This window comes from Limulus polyphemus, unplaced genomic scaffold, assembly GCF_000517525.1.
Source record: "Limulus polyphemus unplaced genomic scaffold, Limulus_polyphemus-2.1.2 Scaffold1978, whole genome shotgun sequence".
Lineage (NCBI taxonomy): Eukaryota > Metazoa > Arthropoda > Merostomata > Xiphosura > Limulidae > Limulus > Limulus polyphemus.
In genome coordinates, this window is record NW_013667588.1 from 1 (window position 1) to 18,801 (window position 18,801).

The 18,801-nt window shown below is 33.2% G+C and overlaps 1 protein-coding gene across 2 annotated transcripts in view; it reads right to left on the minus strand.

Annotated features, from left to right (window-relative positions):
- Positions 1–296: 296 nt before the first annotated feature.
- Positions 297–18,801, minus strand: part of LOC106465543 — a 40,988-nt gene continuing 22,483 nt past the window's right edge. Inside the window, exons 2-5 of one of the 2 annotated variants that reach the window (XR_001291208.2) lie at positions 2,885–3,080; positions 2,656–2,784; positions 2,005–2,105; positions 297–598 (exon numbers count right to left, since the gene is read on the minus strand). Coding sequence is in view for 1 of the 2 variants with exons in the window: in XM_013925768.2 (XP_013781222.1) it covers positions 2,070–2,105; positions 2,656–2,784; positions 2,885–3,080 (361 nt within the window). In the remaining variant the exon portion in view is untranslated. The remainder of the gene's footprint in view (positions 599–2,004; positions 2,106–2,655; positions 2,785–2,884; positions 3,081–18,801) is intronic. The other variant, XM_013925768.2, reaches the window with a different exon arrangement.

The following is an 18,801-nucleotide window of genomic DNA, read 5'->3' on the forward strand; positions in this document are numbered from 1 at the left end:
TCACTATCTTCACACACACATTACCTTGTCATGTTGTCACCCTCTTTTATATACCCGACTACCCTATATCTAGTAAATACTAGAGCATTCGCCAAAGTACAGGATAGTTCTAGAAACGTGGCGTCACAGTAGTCATGTGACTCGCTGACGCAACATAGTGAATCCAGCAATATGAGAACCCTGCTTTCCCATTTCTCCTAGTTTTGGCATTTAATTATTTTGTATTTTAGTTGACTTCATACTGTTTGTTTTAAAAATATAATTTATTACCCAAAAGTATCGACACCACTCGTTTATAGTTTCGAGCTTTTATTTGTCTTTGGCACAGAACTACAACAGGCATTTTTCAAAACGTCAGTATCGTGGAAGTCCCAGAAAATCGAAAATTAATTGAGCTAAAATCTTTGAGGTGCGTGACATTTTAGCGGAAGCCAGCAGAAAACTCATCCCCACAAAGGAAAAGCCAGACGCAATTCTAAAAACTAATTTATGTCGACTCTTCATGTGAGATAAGTGACATCAATAATGTTAGGCTGCATGGTTATAAATATCACTGGAGGCATTACTGAATAACTTGAGTTTCACCTTGATTGAAAGTCTGAAAAGAAAAAGCATTTATACTCAGCTAATGTAATTCGCATCTCAATAATGAAAATTTCACACTTAGTTGTAGAAAAGTAATTTAATACTTAAGAAACATCATTTCATTTATACTGTTTTAACAAAAAACAAAGTGTGTGTGTGTGGGGGGGGGGGTAGAAGCGTTTCTACAGATCAAAACCACATTCAAAATTTTTTTTAAATAAACTCATTTTAGAGAAGTTAATACGTTAAAGAAATGTACCTCTTCTATTGACAGTTATCACTTAAGCAATATCCATGAAATATAAGGTTAATACACAATAAGTAAGGGTATAAACGTATAGGCAGCGAGAGAGAGATATATGCAACCTACAGATTTTCCAGTTGTAATGGAGTATGGAAACATATACGGAACACAAGATGACCGTGAAATACAATAACTTTTACTATTTCAAATTAAGAACACGTTACTGCCAATGCAAGCCTCATCAAGTGTTCTATATACCCTTCGTTCATTTCAAAACCAGACTTCAGGCGAAGTAGGACATGATAGACAGCAGTATAAAGCATATCTTCAGTGACGAGCATCACATAATGATGAATGATTGTTTGATCATGTGTTAACATTGAATAGTAGCAATGATCGTACTGATCGATTAGTTGAGATCTGACAAATCATATTTAAACTCTAATTCCCAATGATGTCAAGTGATAATCAAATACGGTATAGGCTACATTCTAGCGTCACCTATGATCATATTTTCATAACTATGTTCTGCAGGTTTTCATCTGCACCAGCTAGCAAAATTGTAGGTTCTATAGTTCTCCCACCACCTATACATTTATACACAACTTGTCTTGTGCCACCTCTGTACTGTGCTGCAATGGTAAAAAGATATACAGGAAATATGAAAATACCACTTCACTCTGAAGTTTTCGTTTTCATAAAAATTCAATTCTAATGTTGAAGTGTAGATTTGATTATTTTGAACATATGACCTTAAACGACTATTTACAATACAAATAATGATCAAAATGTGCTGAATTTTTAATCTTACTGCTTTTCGCAATATTACCTTTACTCCGAGTGATATACTCCCAAAAATTAGAAAATAATTTATAACTATGTAGAACAAATTTCTAGCTTTTACTTTATTATGAATTTAGCAACCAAATGAGTAGAATGGTAAAAAAACAAATACATCTAAAATATTGCATCTAGTAAAATAATTTGGTGAATAAACATTAGTGTAACCTACTAATGTCCATGTAATGATAGTGTACTAGGAGGAGGGATTTCGCTATACATCTTAGGTTAAGCACAATATTTCCAAGCTTTAATCGAGCATTTATTTTACTATCGAAACTTACTTAAAAGTAGTATTTATTTCCTTTATTTTCTAGATAAACAGAGAAACTTACTACATAAGCTGAAACTCACGCAAACAGCTCATAAACTCCAGATGACACGGTAGAGTAGCTGATAATCACGGGTATTTGCTAGGGGACTTAACAGTGGCATGCTAGAGAGATAAATAAAGCAAAATTGGTGTTTTTAATAAAGTATCACGTATCCCATTAATAAATAAAATTTTTTGAAAAATATTTTAACAATGTCATTTTCGTGTTTTTAAACTTCAGTACTTTTACTTTTCATTTTTTGTTAAAATTAAATTATATTTTCAGTAAATTAGGAGCATTGTAGCATATAAGAATACCACGTCTTTTCTACCTCCTTCTATTAATATAGAATTAAAAGTTGTTATATGTGCAGGTTTTTGCAGTTTCCCCATAACGTTCCACCAGTGGGACAGCGGTAAGTCTTCGGATTTGTAACGCTAAAATCAGGGGTTTGATTCCCCTCGTTGGACACAGCAGATAGCCGTATGTGGTTTTGCTATAAAAAAAAGAAATCCACAAAATACGTTGGCCAAGAAGGATAAGTTACTGTTACTTCTACTACCTATTGTTTTGTCATGTAGTGCACTCTTGGAGGAAATCAGTTTCACCTAAAAATACCAACTTTGAGTTTCATTTCAAGGAACTGTAAGAGAACACTGATTAAAAACTTACGTAATCCATGCCACGCTTCAAATTATGAACTTCTACTTGCAGGGCCTGACACTTGCGCTGAGAAGAAGCTAAAAGTTCGTTATCTTCCTGTAGATGGCGATGAACTTCATCATAATGTGATTCAAGCTCCTAGTTGAAAAATAAATATACAAATATAAGAATTAGTTATTAGTAATATATATATATATAAATGGATAAATCAGTAGAAAAAGATAAGTGAATTTCTTACTGCTAATCGTTTGGCTTGCTTCTTGATTACTTTCTGCTGCTCTTCATTATGTTTCATCGCTTCATCCAGCAACATTCCAACCTCGGTAATCTCGATTTGCATTTTGTTTTTCATCTCCTTGACATCAGTATGTACACGCGTTTCAGCATCTCTAACACGTTGAGTCAATTGCTCCACTTGTGTTTCTAATTCGCGGCTGAAAATAGAGTATTATACTTAAATCTTAAATTATTGTAAATGTGAATTAGATGTTGTGTTAAAAAATGAATGCACGTGAAAGAAACTCGGATAATTAAGGCAAGTCTGGATACAAAATAGTAAAGCAAACCTTCAAACACTAAACCAAGACTGCATTTTGACTGTTAAAGTGATTTTGATTTTTGGCCGTTAACTCAAGTTTGATAATCAAGTCTGTAAAATTGTATCACTCATCTTAGTAAAGCATGTGTTTTCACTGTCTTCTGAGATTCATACAAGTCTGATAAGCAGAAATGTTTACTTTTTGTTTTTTATTAAGCGATAAGTATGGACAGAAAAGTTGCTAATTGTCATTAAATTTAAGGTAGGGATTTAAACGATTACACCATCGTTGTTTGTATTGTTCTTTGTAATAAATAAGTTAGTAACATCAATAATTTTTCACAGAAACAAGTGTATTTTAAGCCACTATGTTTTAACCGAAACTCATTTGATGAGTTTCTTGAAATTAACAGATCTATTTAGTAAAATAATCTCTAAAGCAAAATGAGCTTACTTCTACTCCTCTTACAACGTTTCTAAATACCCTAACTTTTCAATCCTGAGATAGAAAAGCTGAGTAAGATGCAATGTCAGCAGACTATCTGCTTTATTTGGGAAGTAGCCAGCTTATATACTTGATGGAAATAGGACGATCTTTTGAAAACCAGAATTTGGTACATACAATAGTAGAGAAATAATGTTTTCAATCCAGATCCTATTCAAGAAAATTAATTCAATACATAATTAGATTAAGCGTATGAAAACTTGTCAAATGAAAGTAAAGACGTAGCTAGAACACGGGCTGTGAAAACCGTCACTCTTTAAATATACTGGGGCACCTAAGTGTTCTTAAAAAAGCAAAACAACAGAAACATACTTAGTGCTAGCTTAGTTTAGAAAGTTGGCAACTACTGCTATATACTCTTAAATGATATCACTTATTTTCTTTTATTGAGAAACTATTTTTAAGCATTTTGGTGCATGTTTAACAAATCAAGATAAAATATTCATGCTGACATGCAAATGTGTTCTTTTAAATAGTTCATCTCTCTACTACGTTCCTGAATTTATCACACTACATACACAAATCTCCAGTACTAAGAAAGATCTATACATTCCATTAACACAATTTTTATTTTTCTTTACACAGTTCTATAAAATGTCATTAAATCACCTTTATAGATTATATAATAATGTGTTCTATCAGTAGTGTTGTTTAACAAATTAGTTAATAAAAACATGCATCTCAAAAGTCTTTCTCTGCTAAAATACAGGGTACTGTAAATAGAGAAGACATGGGTTAGCATCCCTCTTTAAATCACTGAAATAATAATGTGCACAGAGGAGATGCTTTAGATGTCTTGATTAGATTACTGTGATAAAAAACCTTAGAATTGGTAATTTAATTACTTTGTATTTTAGAATTCCTGAGATAATTTTTAAGGTACTTGTGTCCACAAGAAATCAACTTCAGTTATTTGGTTCCCTCTTAAAGGTGTCTTTTTAAATATTGTAACGAATTTATTATATATTTATTTGAATATCAACGGTTGTTTAGATTACATTTATATTTAGAAACATAAATGGCTTATACTATTAAGTATGTATTACGAAACTCCCGCCTATTCTCCAAAGCTGTAGAAAATTCTCCAGAGTAAGAATCAACAATATATATGTTTACATAAACACTTAAACTGTATTGTTATGTAATCTGAATTTTCTAGAAAACCTTCCCTCGGCTATAAATATAACCAACGTGACGTGCCAAAGAGAGTACCTATTATTAGTTCGCTATAATCAGGGTGCTATAAAACTACGGAAGCTATAGCTGTGATTATTATATCGCTTACCAATCAGAAAACTTGAGATATTTGACCAGGAACATTACAACTCATTTAACTTCAGTGGATTCTCATCGGACATTAGTATTTTTACGATAATATTACCTAACGTCACCGGTGGAAAAATCGGCGTGTGATCAGTGAAGGACAAAGCTAGCTAGCTTCCCGTTAAGTGTAATATATCTCCGTCAACTGGTAATCAACTCGCTCATCGTGAATCCTCGACAAGATATTGTTACGTCTCTGGTCGTTTGTTAATTTCCCGTAAAGATTCCTTCCGAAAAACTTTAGCGATGCAAGTCCTTTCTTAAGTAAAACTAGTTTATTCTTTCTCAATACAACTTTGCAATACACTTAATTTCCACAATCAATTTAACTTAAACACACGCTATAATTTACAACGAACGATTCACGCACTTACTTACTACCGCGCTTGACTCAATTGTCCGTCTCTGTCTGTCTGCAATTCTATATCGATTCATTGTCTGGCACACTTATATACAAGAATACCGCACATTTAGCAAACATTCGAGCATTCACGAACCTTCGAGAATATCATGACGTGTTACTAGCGTCACGTGACTTCCGCTGTCGTAACAATATCAAGGAAGTTCCAGACAAGAAAGAAGACTTTATATTGCTTGTAAGTTTGTGAAACTTTTGTTTATAAATCATTGTTTGTAATAACTATTTGTAATAACTGTTTTAATGTATTGTGTTATTGTGTGTATATTAAAACGTATTTCTGTTTCAAAAAAGAAAACTGTGTGTATCAAGCTTGTTGGCAAATATCATAAACTGACTATATATCGGCTTTTACTTAACTACTAAATCCAAAGTACAATTTAACTACTAAATTTGAATAATCAGTTAACGCAATTTTAGGATATTTGAAATTCTAATACGTAACAACATGACACAGTTTGGTTTTACAGTTTAGTTTCTTGAGTACGGTCACATAGAAACATGCCGAGTTTCTCAATTTAATTACTAGATTACTGTTCAAACAAATTACATACTTCAGTTTTCCAGGTTAAAGTACTTTGTTTACACAAGCAATACATCTTGGTGTTTTCTAAGTTTTTATTATTTACAGTATTATTTGAATAAAGTGTAATTGTTAGAAATCTTAAAGTAATTCTCAGGCAATTAAAAATATGCAGTTAGTAGTTTAATCAATACGAAGAGGTGTTAGGTTTCTTTACTCAATTAGTGGGGTGCTGTTCAAACAAATAGCAGGTGTTACGTTTCTTTTTTTTTTTCCATTACTTGAGTTATGTTCAAACAAATCAGTTTTACCTTTCCTAGTTCAATTAATAGAGGTACTATTTCCATAAATTATGAGTTAATATTTCTGGTTTACGTTCTGGGATACTATTTACATTAGAGACGAATATGAGATTACTAAATTATCATTTAACTACCAGTATTTTTTACAAGAGTTAGGTGTTAGAATTTCTTAGGATAATTGCTGTACGTGCCGCTTTAGTAATTCAATGATACACCTAGCTCACAGTCACTCAGTCTCTGCAAAAAGAAGATTTGTGGTTCTCATACGCAGAATGAGGGGTCTGGCGATTTGTTGCAGATGGAATGAAAGATAAAATATACGTTGTTTAAGTCTGAAGTAAGGAAAATACTTTATGTAAAACAAAATAAAATGTAAGAGCAGCTGATCATGACAGATGCGACTATTACGGTGTGAAGATGATGAAGGAATAAAATAAACTATATTCTAATGGAAAGATAAAGTAAAACAAACTTAACTTCCGAGTAAAATGAATTTAAAAAAGATGTGCAAGAGCAGCAGGCACAGACATAAAGTGAAAGAAGAAAGGGACTACCATAGCAGAAGTGAATCTCTTAAAAGTCAAAGCTAATCTGATACTGTCAAGACTTCACTCACATGTCACAATACACATTCTCTTTGCAGCTCACCAATAACAAAAAGGGAACCGAAATGCGGATTTAGCACTGCTCCACCTGACTGTCGCAAGGTGTTCCAAACACAAGGTCAACTAGGAGACAATGCAACTATTCCGAGAAACAGCAGATAAGTTTATTAACCATTTAAACAAGAAAATGTAACGACTTAGGCTAAATTTTGTGCACTGGATTAATCTTTGTTTCTTCTTTAGCACAAAGCTACAGCATGGGCTATTTCTGCTATACCCATTTAGAATATCAAAAACCAGCTTTTATCGTTATAAGCCCTCAGCCTTACCGCTGACTGATCGAGGGGCCCGGATTTAGAATTTTGCAACTTTGAATAATTTAAGAATTTTGTAAATAGGAAACAAATACTATAGGAGAGTAACACGTGGTATTTGCATACTAAAACCTAGACCCCCTTGTCGTAGGCTTGATTCTGAAGTCGACATTAGTTTATATTTAACACTAAATTAAAAAGTCGCGATCTGAATAACTCTCATGAAAATTACAAATCCCGTTTAGACTGGACGCTGAGAATGTATAACAATGGCAAACACACTATCACTTACGTCTCCAGTGCCGACGGACCTTTTGCACTTTATTATGGTATGAACTAGATCGAGTTGGTGAAGTGTCTTCTTTTTTTTCTTTTTTTTTACAAAAAACAATTTAATTTTTAATACAGCAGCATAACATGGTAACGAGTAAACCAAAACGAGCCCTAAACAAAACTCCAGATGCATCACGAAAGTCCTCAAGTAACACATAGAACTACCTAAACAAATAATATATATCCAAATAAACTAAAAGTAACATATGCAACTACCTAAACAAATAGCATATATCAAAATAAACTAAAAGTAACACATGCAACTACCTAAACAAATAATATATAACCAAATAAACTAAAAAAAACTTTAAAGTCAAAAGTACACTCAAATTAAATTTTTAATCTACGTGAAATATAGTACAAAACTCATAAGCAAATGAAAACCTTTAAGATGAAATATTAAACGATATAAAGTAAGAATCTTGATTACTTACAAAATCTACAGATACGAAATGATGAATAAAGCGAAACAAGTTAAACCCTTTAAAATACAGTAACACGTTAATAAAAATAAACATGAAATGGGGAGGTCAGAACAAAAAGTGGTAAAAATACATACAACGAAATGAAACTTTTAATAAAGGAAAACACCGATCGTGCAAAAAGAGAAAATAATAACACAATAAATTATGGAATAAAAGCAACACAAAATTACAAATTAATTGTACTACAATCACCATAAAAATAAGACCATGCATTGAAGTAGAAGTAAAGATGAAAGCCTTTCAAACAAATAAACGATACATATAAAAACGCTGTAAAAACACAGTTCAAATAATTTTTCAACGTGTAACAAAACGGCAAACCTTTTAATTATAATGTGAAATACAAATGACAGATCTTGAAATAAAACTAAGTATGAAATTACTACGGAACAGGATAAAACTCTTTAGACAACTTAATTACAAATAGAAAACTTTGAACATAAAATGCAGGTTATTATACAAAATACACACGTAGAAAAATCATTAAGTACGCAAGACAGAATTAAAGGCAAATTCAGAAAATATAGTCCCTCCCAGTAACACAGCGGCATATCTGCGAACTTATAACAATAGAAACCGGGTTTCGATACACGTGGTGGGCAGAGCATAGGTAGCCCACAGTGTAGCTTTGTGTTTAACTACAAACAAACAAATCCAACAGGTATACTTGAGACTGAGAAAATCCTCCAAGGCTGCCAAAGACTTCTTCTTTTTTTTTTCTGTGATTATTTTTGAGGCCCAGGCTACGTTTTACAAATTAGTTAATGCACTCCAGGTTTGGCGAGGTTCTTCTTCTGATCTCACTTTCTTTCCAGTCGCTGATCTTCCACCCAGAGAGTAAATTTCCACGCTGTCGCGACTTCATTGTTTGTACCTGGCAGTAGTGGTGTCAGTGTATCTCTGCTTTCGAATGTTACTCCTTCGAGATGATGGTCGGGGGCTCTGCTGGTAGCTCCTGAAACCATAGCCATCCAACTAGGGACTTCGATGGTGTCAAGGCGGTAGTGGTTGTCACTGAAGACAATGTTTTGGAGAAGAGACAGCAGCCATAATGTAATGGGGTTCGCAGACTCAACATCATGTTATTCAGGTGCCAAAGACATAGACATAGACTCTGAAACAGCTCTAGATTGACCAGGGAGGTCAAGAGTCGAGCTACCACTTGTCTTCTTCAACTTCTCATTCTCAACCTCATCCAACTAAATATGTAATGATCTTGACGACAGGAGAGGATAGCCCATGCATATTGGTATCGGAAGTGTAGGAGCATCTGTGTCTAAAAACTTAATCGTAAACGTAGTCTTCAAGAAATCCTAGAACTCGAGGTAGAGTTCACACTAAGATCTAATATATCTTTCACAATAACAGAAAAGAGCGCATTTAAGCCTGAGGTTTCGAAAGGAGAGTAAACTAGAAGTCTCATACGTTTAACCTATACAAAACTCAGAATGAGAGTGAATTTTGTAACAGGTAATCTGTGCTAAGTCCAGTATTTGGAAAGCAATGATGTGATCACTGGTCAACCTATCTTGAGACAGATCAACAATTCAGGTGTCAAATTGAGGTGATAATTGATTAAATCTACGTTCCAATTACACCTTGAAGTTTCCCAGGCTATCAATGCAAATTTACAGATTTCAATCTTATTACATATATATACTGTAAAGTATATTATGCAGCAGCTATTGTAGTGACATTCCACACATTTCTTAGAATAAAACTACACTACTTGGATGTATGCAGGCAGTTGAGTGCTGTTTTTTGCAGGTGAATTACCTAGTTTTTATATATCGTGAAGACATCACTCAACAGAATGAAATAAGAAATCAGTAACAAAACATACGATGATTATGGAACTGTTGCAAAGAGACCACAGTTGCATCACTGCAGGAAAAGCCTAACTGTAGAAACTGTATGGGGAATACAGTATCATTTACACTGATGCATTGCCTGTAGGGCGCGGCAGTGACATCTATAAATGTGGAACATAAAGGGAAAGTCAGAGGTTTGAACTAGGGTAAACTCTACACATTTTGTTGCACAAAATGAGACAAAATATGTTTTTAAACTCTAACTAACGATTTGTTTGTTTGTAGTTAAGCACAAAGGTACACAATGGGCTGTCTGTGCACTGTCCACCACGGGTATCGAAACTCGGTTTCTAGCGATGTAAGTCTGCAGACATACCGCTGTGGCATTGGGGGACTAACTAAAGAAATATAAAACAGCAGCTAATTTTGCCTGCTTTTTTTTTTTTTTTTTGCTGTAAACTGCAATATACAAAGTCTGTTATTCCGAGTTGACTTTAAACTATACAGGTAAAATAAGACATCCACACAAATATCAGAGTTTCTCAATATTCCTAAAACTATATTTATCTAGAATTTCATTTCTCCAATACTGAAGTTTCTTTCTCTCGGAAATAAGTGTTTAACTTGAATTAAACGTTTTTCAACTAATGTGATCTTGTGAATTTTTACCATACAAAAGTATACCTACTTGTGTATGTGTACTATATACAAACACGGATTTTGCTTAGTAGCAAGGTTAAACATAGTAGACTAACAGTGGCAGTGTTAAGCGCTTTTATTGCCAAACTTAAGATATCGAACTGTTCGCCACAATGCGGGTATATTTACCCAACACTGCTAACACAAAATAAAGAGCAAACAATTCACCAAGCTATAACTTGTTTTAGAAGAAAAGCAATAAATAATTACTGCCACTCTGTACTTCCCCCCAGTAGCAATCACAATTATTTCACAATAGAAGTTATGAACACCACGCCATATTTTTCTCTTTCTCTATCTAGCCTTCTTCACTGCTTAGGAAAGTTAAAACACCACTATACAAACTTTACTCTGGCTTCAGCTCGATTTTCATTGTATAGTTAAGACTAAACATCATAATGCAGCCTTGTCATTTACTTCAGAGCATGTTATTTAAAGCTTCTCTTGTGAAAATTGGAACTAAAAGTTCTCCATGGAATAGAATTTGCATACGCTTCAAGATAAGTTTATCTCATCTCGAAAAATCAAAATAAAATAAAACTTTATGAATACACGTTCATTAGTATATATGCAGTTTTAGGTATGCTTGAAACTGTCTTCAACGTGCTAACTGCCTTTCCAGATACTCTAGAAATCTTCATGCCCTGTTTCCAAAATCAAAATGGAGGGAATAAAACAAAAAGTATTTTTTATTCAACAGTAAGGTTCCATCTGATAGCTCGTAAAGGTCACAACTTCTTCAAGCTTTTAGATATTTTGAAATATTTGTGATTATCTCCAGTCATACAAACTGCTGATGTTTTAGACATTATATCTACTAATATGAACCATTCTGACTGTTTTGACGTAATGAAATTCAATATATGGATCAATACACACATAAAACATAGATATATGATGCAGAAATTAAATATATGTATGAATATGCATATAAAACACTCATATATACTGCAGAAATTTATGTTTTTTACTAGTTAGTTCCGAAAGTCAGGTTTGCAATGTATTTTCAGCAGTTAACTTACCGAATAAACCACCATTTTAACTTTATTTAGAGAGAGAGTTCGACTCTCATTCACAGTCATAATGACTAGGGAGCCAACATCACCATTACAGTTGTGTTTAAACATGTTACTTTTGTGGGCACGTGATTCTTCATAAACAGCCAGGAAGGTTGGAGTTTGCTTTCTGATTCTTCATCTTCTGTTTGATAAGAATAATACTCAATGGTGCTCTCATAATTGTTTATGGCTTCGATTTGTTCACTCTCTACCACCTAGTCAAGCTAGGGCTGTAGAGCTTCACCAGTAATAGCTTATCGGCATATTCAATGGACTTTCTGGCACCACGCGATTGCAGAAAGTTGTAGTCTGACAAAATAAGGTCCATTTCAACCGAACCTGAGTAGCTCACATGCTGCTGAAGTATACCAGAGCCACACTCTGTTTATTTGTTGAAACTAATGTTCTTCCACCATTTTATCAAAAAAGTATTTTATTTTATTTTGGCTCGTTTTCCTGTTTGTTTATGTGGGAATTCGTGCACATCAATTAACATGAATTGCAACAACTCCAAGTTATGCGCATTCTAGCAGTTCTGCAGCTGATAGGAGACGGTACACGAGATCACATAAGAGTGTTTTCCAAACATGTTGTATCCACACACACACACAAAACATGTTTGGAAAACAACTAGTAGACTGTTGCTTTGTTAACTGTAATCATATCATTACATTACAGCTGGTAATCTTCATAGTAAGTTCAATTTGGGCTCGTAAACCTTACATGAATATGTTTCATAATTTGGATAACCTATTCAGCCAAACCATCAGAATGAGAATGATAAGGTGAAGTGTGAGTGTTCACTACATCAAGTACCTTATATAACTCAGTAAATAGCTGACTGCTAAAGTTTGTTCCTTGATCAACATGGATTTCTTTGGTGCTACAAAGTAAGCTATCCACTGTTCGGCTAATATGTCGACTGTTTGAGCTAATGTATCGGTCAGTGAGTATGATTCAGCCCATTTGGAAAAGTTATCTATCAGTTTACTATGATGTAATGATTACCATAGTCAGTTTTAGGGAGGACCGAGCAATATCCAGGGATATTGTAGACCCGTAGGGAACCTGTAGACGGTTCTTTATCTGAGTCATACAGAAAATACTGCATTTATATTATCATTTTACATTTGTGTAAAACTGCCTTCGCAAGTTGGCTGTATTATGAGATATTATTGGTGTGCCCTGGTTAGAGCTGGGCGATTAGTGGCATTAATCGATTCGTACACTACTCCTCTTACAATACGTACAAGTAAAAGCAAAAAATGTATGGGCTAACATCTTAACTTTTTCGACAGTTACATTATTCTAACATGGTGTTGATTCTCCTAATTACCTTTATATTGATTTATTTTTCGGTTTTCTAAGTAATTTTCAAATAACTCTTAATTTCATATGATAGAACTCTTCTGAAGTTCACCATATGAGCATTTGCGAAAAACATATCTTCCCAGAAGTTTTATAGACAATTTTCTACTTGGCGGATGAATCGCTATGTCCACTAAGTGCCGCCAAGCGAACGTCATTGTTTGGTTTTTAAATATGCAGTAATCCCACACTGACTGACCCCTCCCTGTGAGACAGCTGTATGTCTACACACTTACAAAGCTAAAATCCAAGGTTCGATTATACAACACTCTTCAATGATATTGGGGAGTCTCATAAGCTGTGAAACACTCAAGTAAGGCTGTAACTTAACTTTGGCAGTTATTTGTAAGCATCGTAGACTAATAGATTGGATGCGGCAGCCATTTTTTTTTTCTCGGCTACATACTAAGTACTAATGCACTTAGTGACGACCCAAATTTTTATTGAATATCGTTTTAATGTCTGTCTTATTCAAACAACGTATATAAGTAAATTGTCTAACTGGCTACTCAGTTATTTATAACTGTAATCGTAACATGTTTTAAATAAAAACATCATTACCCTTATGTTGAGAGTTTGTTTGTAATTAAGCCAAAGCTACACAATTTGCTATCTATGATCTGCCCACCATGAGTATCGAAACCCGGTTTCTAGCGTTATAAGTCCGCAGACATACCGCTGTGCCACTGTGGGGCTATCTTGGGAGTAAAACACGTTTTCACTATTTAAGTATCACTTTATCTGATTTTACAGAAGATTAGTTTAAAAAAAGCCACGTTAGGCTATTTGTATGGTATAATATTACTGTCAGTATCTGAGGTCATTCTACAAGTGCAATGAATAAATTGACAAAACTGATATGATATTGACAATATATATTACTATTGAATTATAAAAATAAATCAAATGTTCACTTATCAACCTACTTCAATGAAATTGTTTAAAAAAGGAGGAAATTAGTAATAAAAAATACCAAAAATTAAGTATGATGTAAGGATGGCAATGTCAAAAAGTACAGAAACAAGGTAGGGCTGAATACCCAAAACCATACAAAAATCACTACATAAGTAGCCAAATCTTTCCAAGAATAATATATATCTACAACTAAATGTTGAATTTTTGTCAGTTTCATGAATTTAGGTTTGGATAAAAGCTTTTAAGCTGAATAGTGCTATACAGTCTTACATTGGCTGATAACAATAATCTTGTAAGGCTGATTCGATATTTACACGCTACTTATGTTGGGATTTTTCAATGGTTTTCTGTATTAATCCCTACCTCGTTTCTGTACTTTTTTGGCATTGCTATCCCAACAAAAAACTTAATTTCTGCATTTTTTTTATTATTTCTTTTTACAATATTTTGCAATCGCCTACAATATTCAATAAACAGTAAACTTATCTGATTTGATCACAATTTTATTTCTTTGGTGGACATACTAAAAATACTCGTGCTTAAAAACATTGCACCTAAATAAAACATACCGTAAATTTAAAAAAAATTTCAAACATCAACAAGATACCTTTATCAAGCCTTAAGCAACCATCAGTCATGTGACTTCTTTGCTTCTAACTGTATGTATATATATTTCTGTGTCGTAAACTATGCCTATTGTGAAATAAACCTTTTTCAAACAAAATGTATTTGTTACAGTGATAACTTTTTAACAGTTTTCTTTTTTATCCATTCAACCCGTCTCTAAACTGTATAAGTTTATTTGTCTCATCTCAAGTTATCTGATATCTTCTAATTTAAGTTTTTAAAGAAAATTTCTGCATCTAACACTTTCAGGTATAATTTAATACACAAATACTTTCACAATTCACAACGAAAGGAACTGAAAGTTTACAGAAACTGTAAAAACACGTCTTATATCAAAATATTTACTCTGTTAATAAGTAATAGTCTAATTCTTGCTTTGTCTAATCATATTTAACCTTTCTATATAGCTATTTTCAAAGCTGTGTTTTATTACTAAATGATTAAATCACTTCATGTGGCACCATAGCAAGGTTTCAAGAAGAACGATACAAAAACTAACAGAAAACTCTAAAATCAAGAAATGGATATATTCTCAGAAGATGATAAGTTTTTAGTGAAAGCAAAGTTATTGTTTGGGATGTGCAGAAAAATTCTAAAAAAAATCGACAAATAGGTTGTTTTGTTTATAGCCAAAACTCTTTGCAGCTGTGCAGAAATAAAAATATTAAAATTTTTCATGAATTATACTAAATAAATTTAAGAATATGACAAAATATCGATTTTGAAATATTTGTAGCTTAAAATTATTTAAATGCTTAGAATTAATATATAAATTGCTTTAACAATTTGTGGCGAAAATATATAAAAAGGTAAAGGAAATCTTGTATTCGGGTATAGTAGTTTTGGAGTAAGTTAACTTCTTCATCCTAAATTGTTGTACATGAAAATATATCATACATGAAATGTAGTACAAAACCTGTAAGAATCTGAAAATAATACGATTAACAACATTTCGCAGATTTCTCCCTTCAAATTCTCACAAGATTACTACTACTAAGACTACTGAATTTTTGTTGATGAAGATAAACATATTACTTCGTGACATTTGCAAAGAACAAATTATTACATTATGTTAATAACCAATAAAATAGTTTTAAAAAGGAATAATTTCGGCTAATGTCATACATCATGTGTAATTTAGTTGAATACTTCAATCATTGTTGAAAATAAAATTATTTTTCGGAACGTGCAAAAACCAATACGTGATATTCGAGGAATAATAGTGATGTTCATAAAAAAGTAAAATAAATAACAAAGTTTGCTAGATGGAGTACTTGTTAAACGTTTATAGATATCCATGTTTTGAAAAACAGTTGCTCAAAACAGAGGCGATCCTGCATATTTTAAGGGGGAAATCTACAAGTTCAATATGAGTAACTCAGATGGGTTATCATCCAACGATTTCAAAGCTTATATCTTTATTTCTAGTAATGTTTTTGATATGAAAATTAAAAACAGTTAAGGACAAACTTTTCAGATTTTATAGTTAAAGTTAATTAGTCATAATTATATTTCATATTTTTTCCCGAAAGAGGGCCGGAGGCTGCCTCGAAGGATCACTTGTTTTAACCACTCGCACTACTGTACAGTAGTGTATTGTCTGTCAGTAACTTAGTCAGTAGACACTAATATCATGTCACATAAGGGAAGCTTAACGTTGCAATTTGTATTGCCGTGACGTCAGTAAAGCATGCGCGTTCCATGATTCACGAGAAGAATTATGCACTCTGTAGGCTACAACACAGCATAACATATGAACTTGAAATAAAAATATTTTATTTTGGTTTTATTTACTCTTGAAACAGAACACTTTAGGGGACTCTGCGGAAGTACATCTAGTATATTTTAGTGAACGTAAACAAAATGTCTGTTTTCATTTTTGTTTTCTGAAAATAGATGGAAGGGGGTTTTGATTCCCTTGGACCACTCCTCTAAATCCGCGGCTACTTATACAGCGTTATACAGTACATTTTCACGACTGTTATAACTTTCAAACAATGAAAAATTGTTTTTACAACAAATATACGCTATACAAACTGCAGGTATCCTAAGCAATAATAACTATAAATAGTTCTTGTACTACCAGTCCTGTTGAAGCTGCAATTTTGGAATGTTGGTTGAAATAAAAAAGATTTATTATTACTATTTGGAGAGCAAAAGTTGTTTTTTTTCGTAACTTTATTGCCAAAATGTATCAGTCCAATCTGTATGCAATACAAGTTCAGAAAAAACAATACTAATTTTGATGAAACAAATTTCTAAAGTCTGGAGCAACGTTTCTCAAACTGGGGCCCCGAACTCCAAGATTTCCGCGAGTCATGACCGAAATTTCGCAAATATATATATTTAAGAAAATATTATTTTCAGAATAAAAAATGTCCCCCAGTGGCACAGCGGTATGTCTGTGGGCTTACAATGCTAGAATCCGGGTTTCGATGTCCGTTGTGGGTAGAGCATTGTGTAGCTTTGTGCTTAATTACAAACAAACAAAGAATAGAAATATTTCTTTTTAAAAAATTAAGTTTATGTGAATTAAAGCATTTACTTTTTGGAATACAGCTTTTCATGTGCACAGAATATTGTTTTCAAAACAAAAACATCGATAGGTTTGGGGGCCGCGAAAAACTTTAAATTAAAATTTTGAGAACCGCTGAATAGTGCACACACATATGCATTGTTAGAATGGCTGGAAAAAGCCAAGGCGCGAAAATTTACTACGACACCTTTAATTGACGTTCATATTGTTGTATCCGTTTAGAAATAATCAGTTATTGATTGAGGCTATAACCGCGTTGCTGTGGGCTCCAGCTGTGATGACTTCAGAAAAACTTTTTAAAAAGCAGATTTTTATGGTAATTAATAGACCAGTCAAATAAAAACAAATAAATATACTACTGGATGTTTTTGATTAATTTAGGAAGAAAATGGAGGGGGTTTGGACCCCTAGATTTGTACTTACTTATACAACACTAAATGATAGAGTTATTATTTTTTGAAAATAGATGGAAGGGGTTTTGATTCCCTTGGACCACTCCCCTAAATCCGCGCCTACTTATACAGCATTATTATATAGCTATTGGTGTCTAGAAATAATAATAATACAATAGATGGAAAGGATGGGGTTTCACCCCTTGAACCACGCCCCTAAATACGTGCCTGTTTATACAACATTAAATAATAGTAAATAGTTTCTGAAAAATAAATGTATGGGGTTCGCCCCCTTGGACCTCTCCACTAGATTCGCGCCTTCTTTTAAAACATTAAAGAATACAGTTACGCAATTTTAAATAAAAAAAGTAACACAGTGCAAGATGAAAAAAAACACAGTAAATTTATATTTTATTTAATTTCGAAGTAGCCAGAGAGTTTACGGTGGGTGCTACCAGCTAGTTGCCTTCCCTCTAGTCAACAGTTCAAAGTTGGTGGCAGTGGCAGATAGCCTTAGTAGAATAACGATTTCCCCACTCGCCTTTTATACAGCTTTGTGCTTAACAACAAACAGTTAGCAATATTTCGATTAATCGAACATTCGGAATAACCGAAAACCCTAATTTCTATCAATTGATTATTAGTTGATTTAACCATAATTTCGATTAATCGATTGTCCGAATAACATAAAACAGCAATAAGTGGAGAAACTAATTTCCATTACATGATTATTTCCTTGAAAATCAACTTAATCGCAATTTCGATTAACCGATTGCTGGAATAATCAAAAATGTTAGTAATTTCGATTACTTGATTATTTTCGTGACAGTAATTGATTAGTTTTATGGGCATTAATCGATGTGATTGCTACTCATTCGTAATCGATTAAAATGTCCAGCTCTATCCCTGGTACGTGTATCATGTAATGTTTGGATTATTTACAGTGTCAGATCTTTTGGAAATAAGAGCTGCACTACAGATCAAGCACCACATTTGTGTAGGTTTTAATGATGGCATAACACTCATTCTCATACCTCGTATTAATGAAACAATTGCCAGAGGTTACGTGCTTCCATACCATATTTACTCATCTGTAAGGCGTTTAAGTTTCACCTAGTTGCATAGCAAGTAGTACCCAAGCTATGTCTCGATCATATTTAGCTGTTCTTCTATCAGTTTTTCCTTTACATTTAGGGTCCATTCATCAATGAAATTTCCACTACTTCATGGCTGAAACTTTGGGCTTTATGGCAGCATTGTATTCAGAATTCGGATGTTTTACAAGTTTGACTAACTCCCACCTGCTGGCAAGAAAGTTCGCATGCTATTAGCTCCTTTTGTAGTATTTTCACTATTTACTATTAAACACCGAGGTTAGAAAAGGAAAGATTTTGAGATGGATG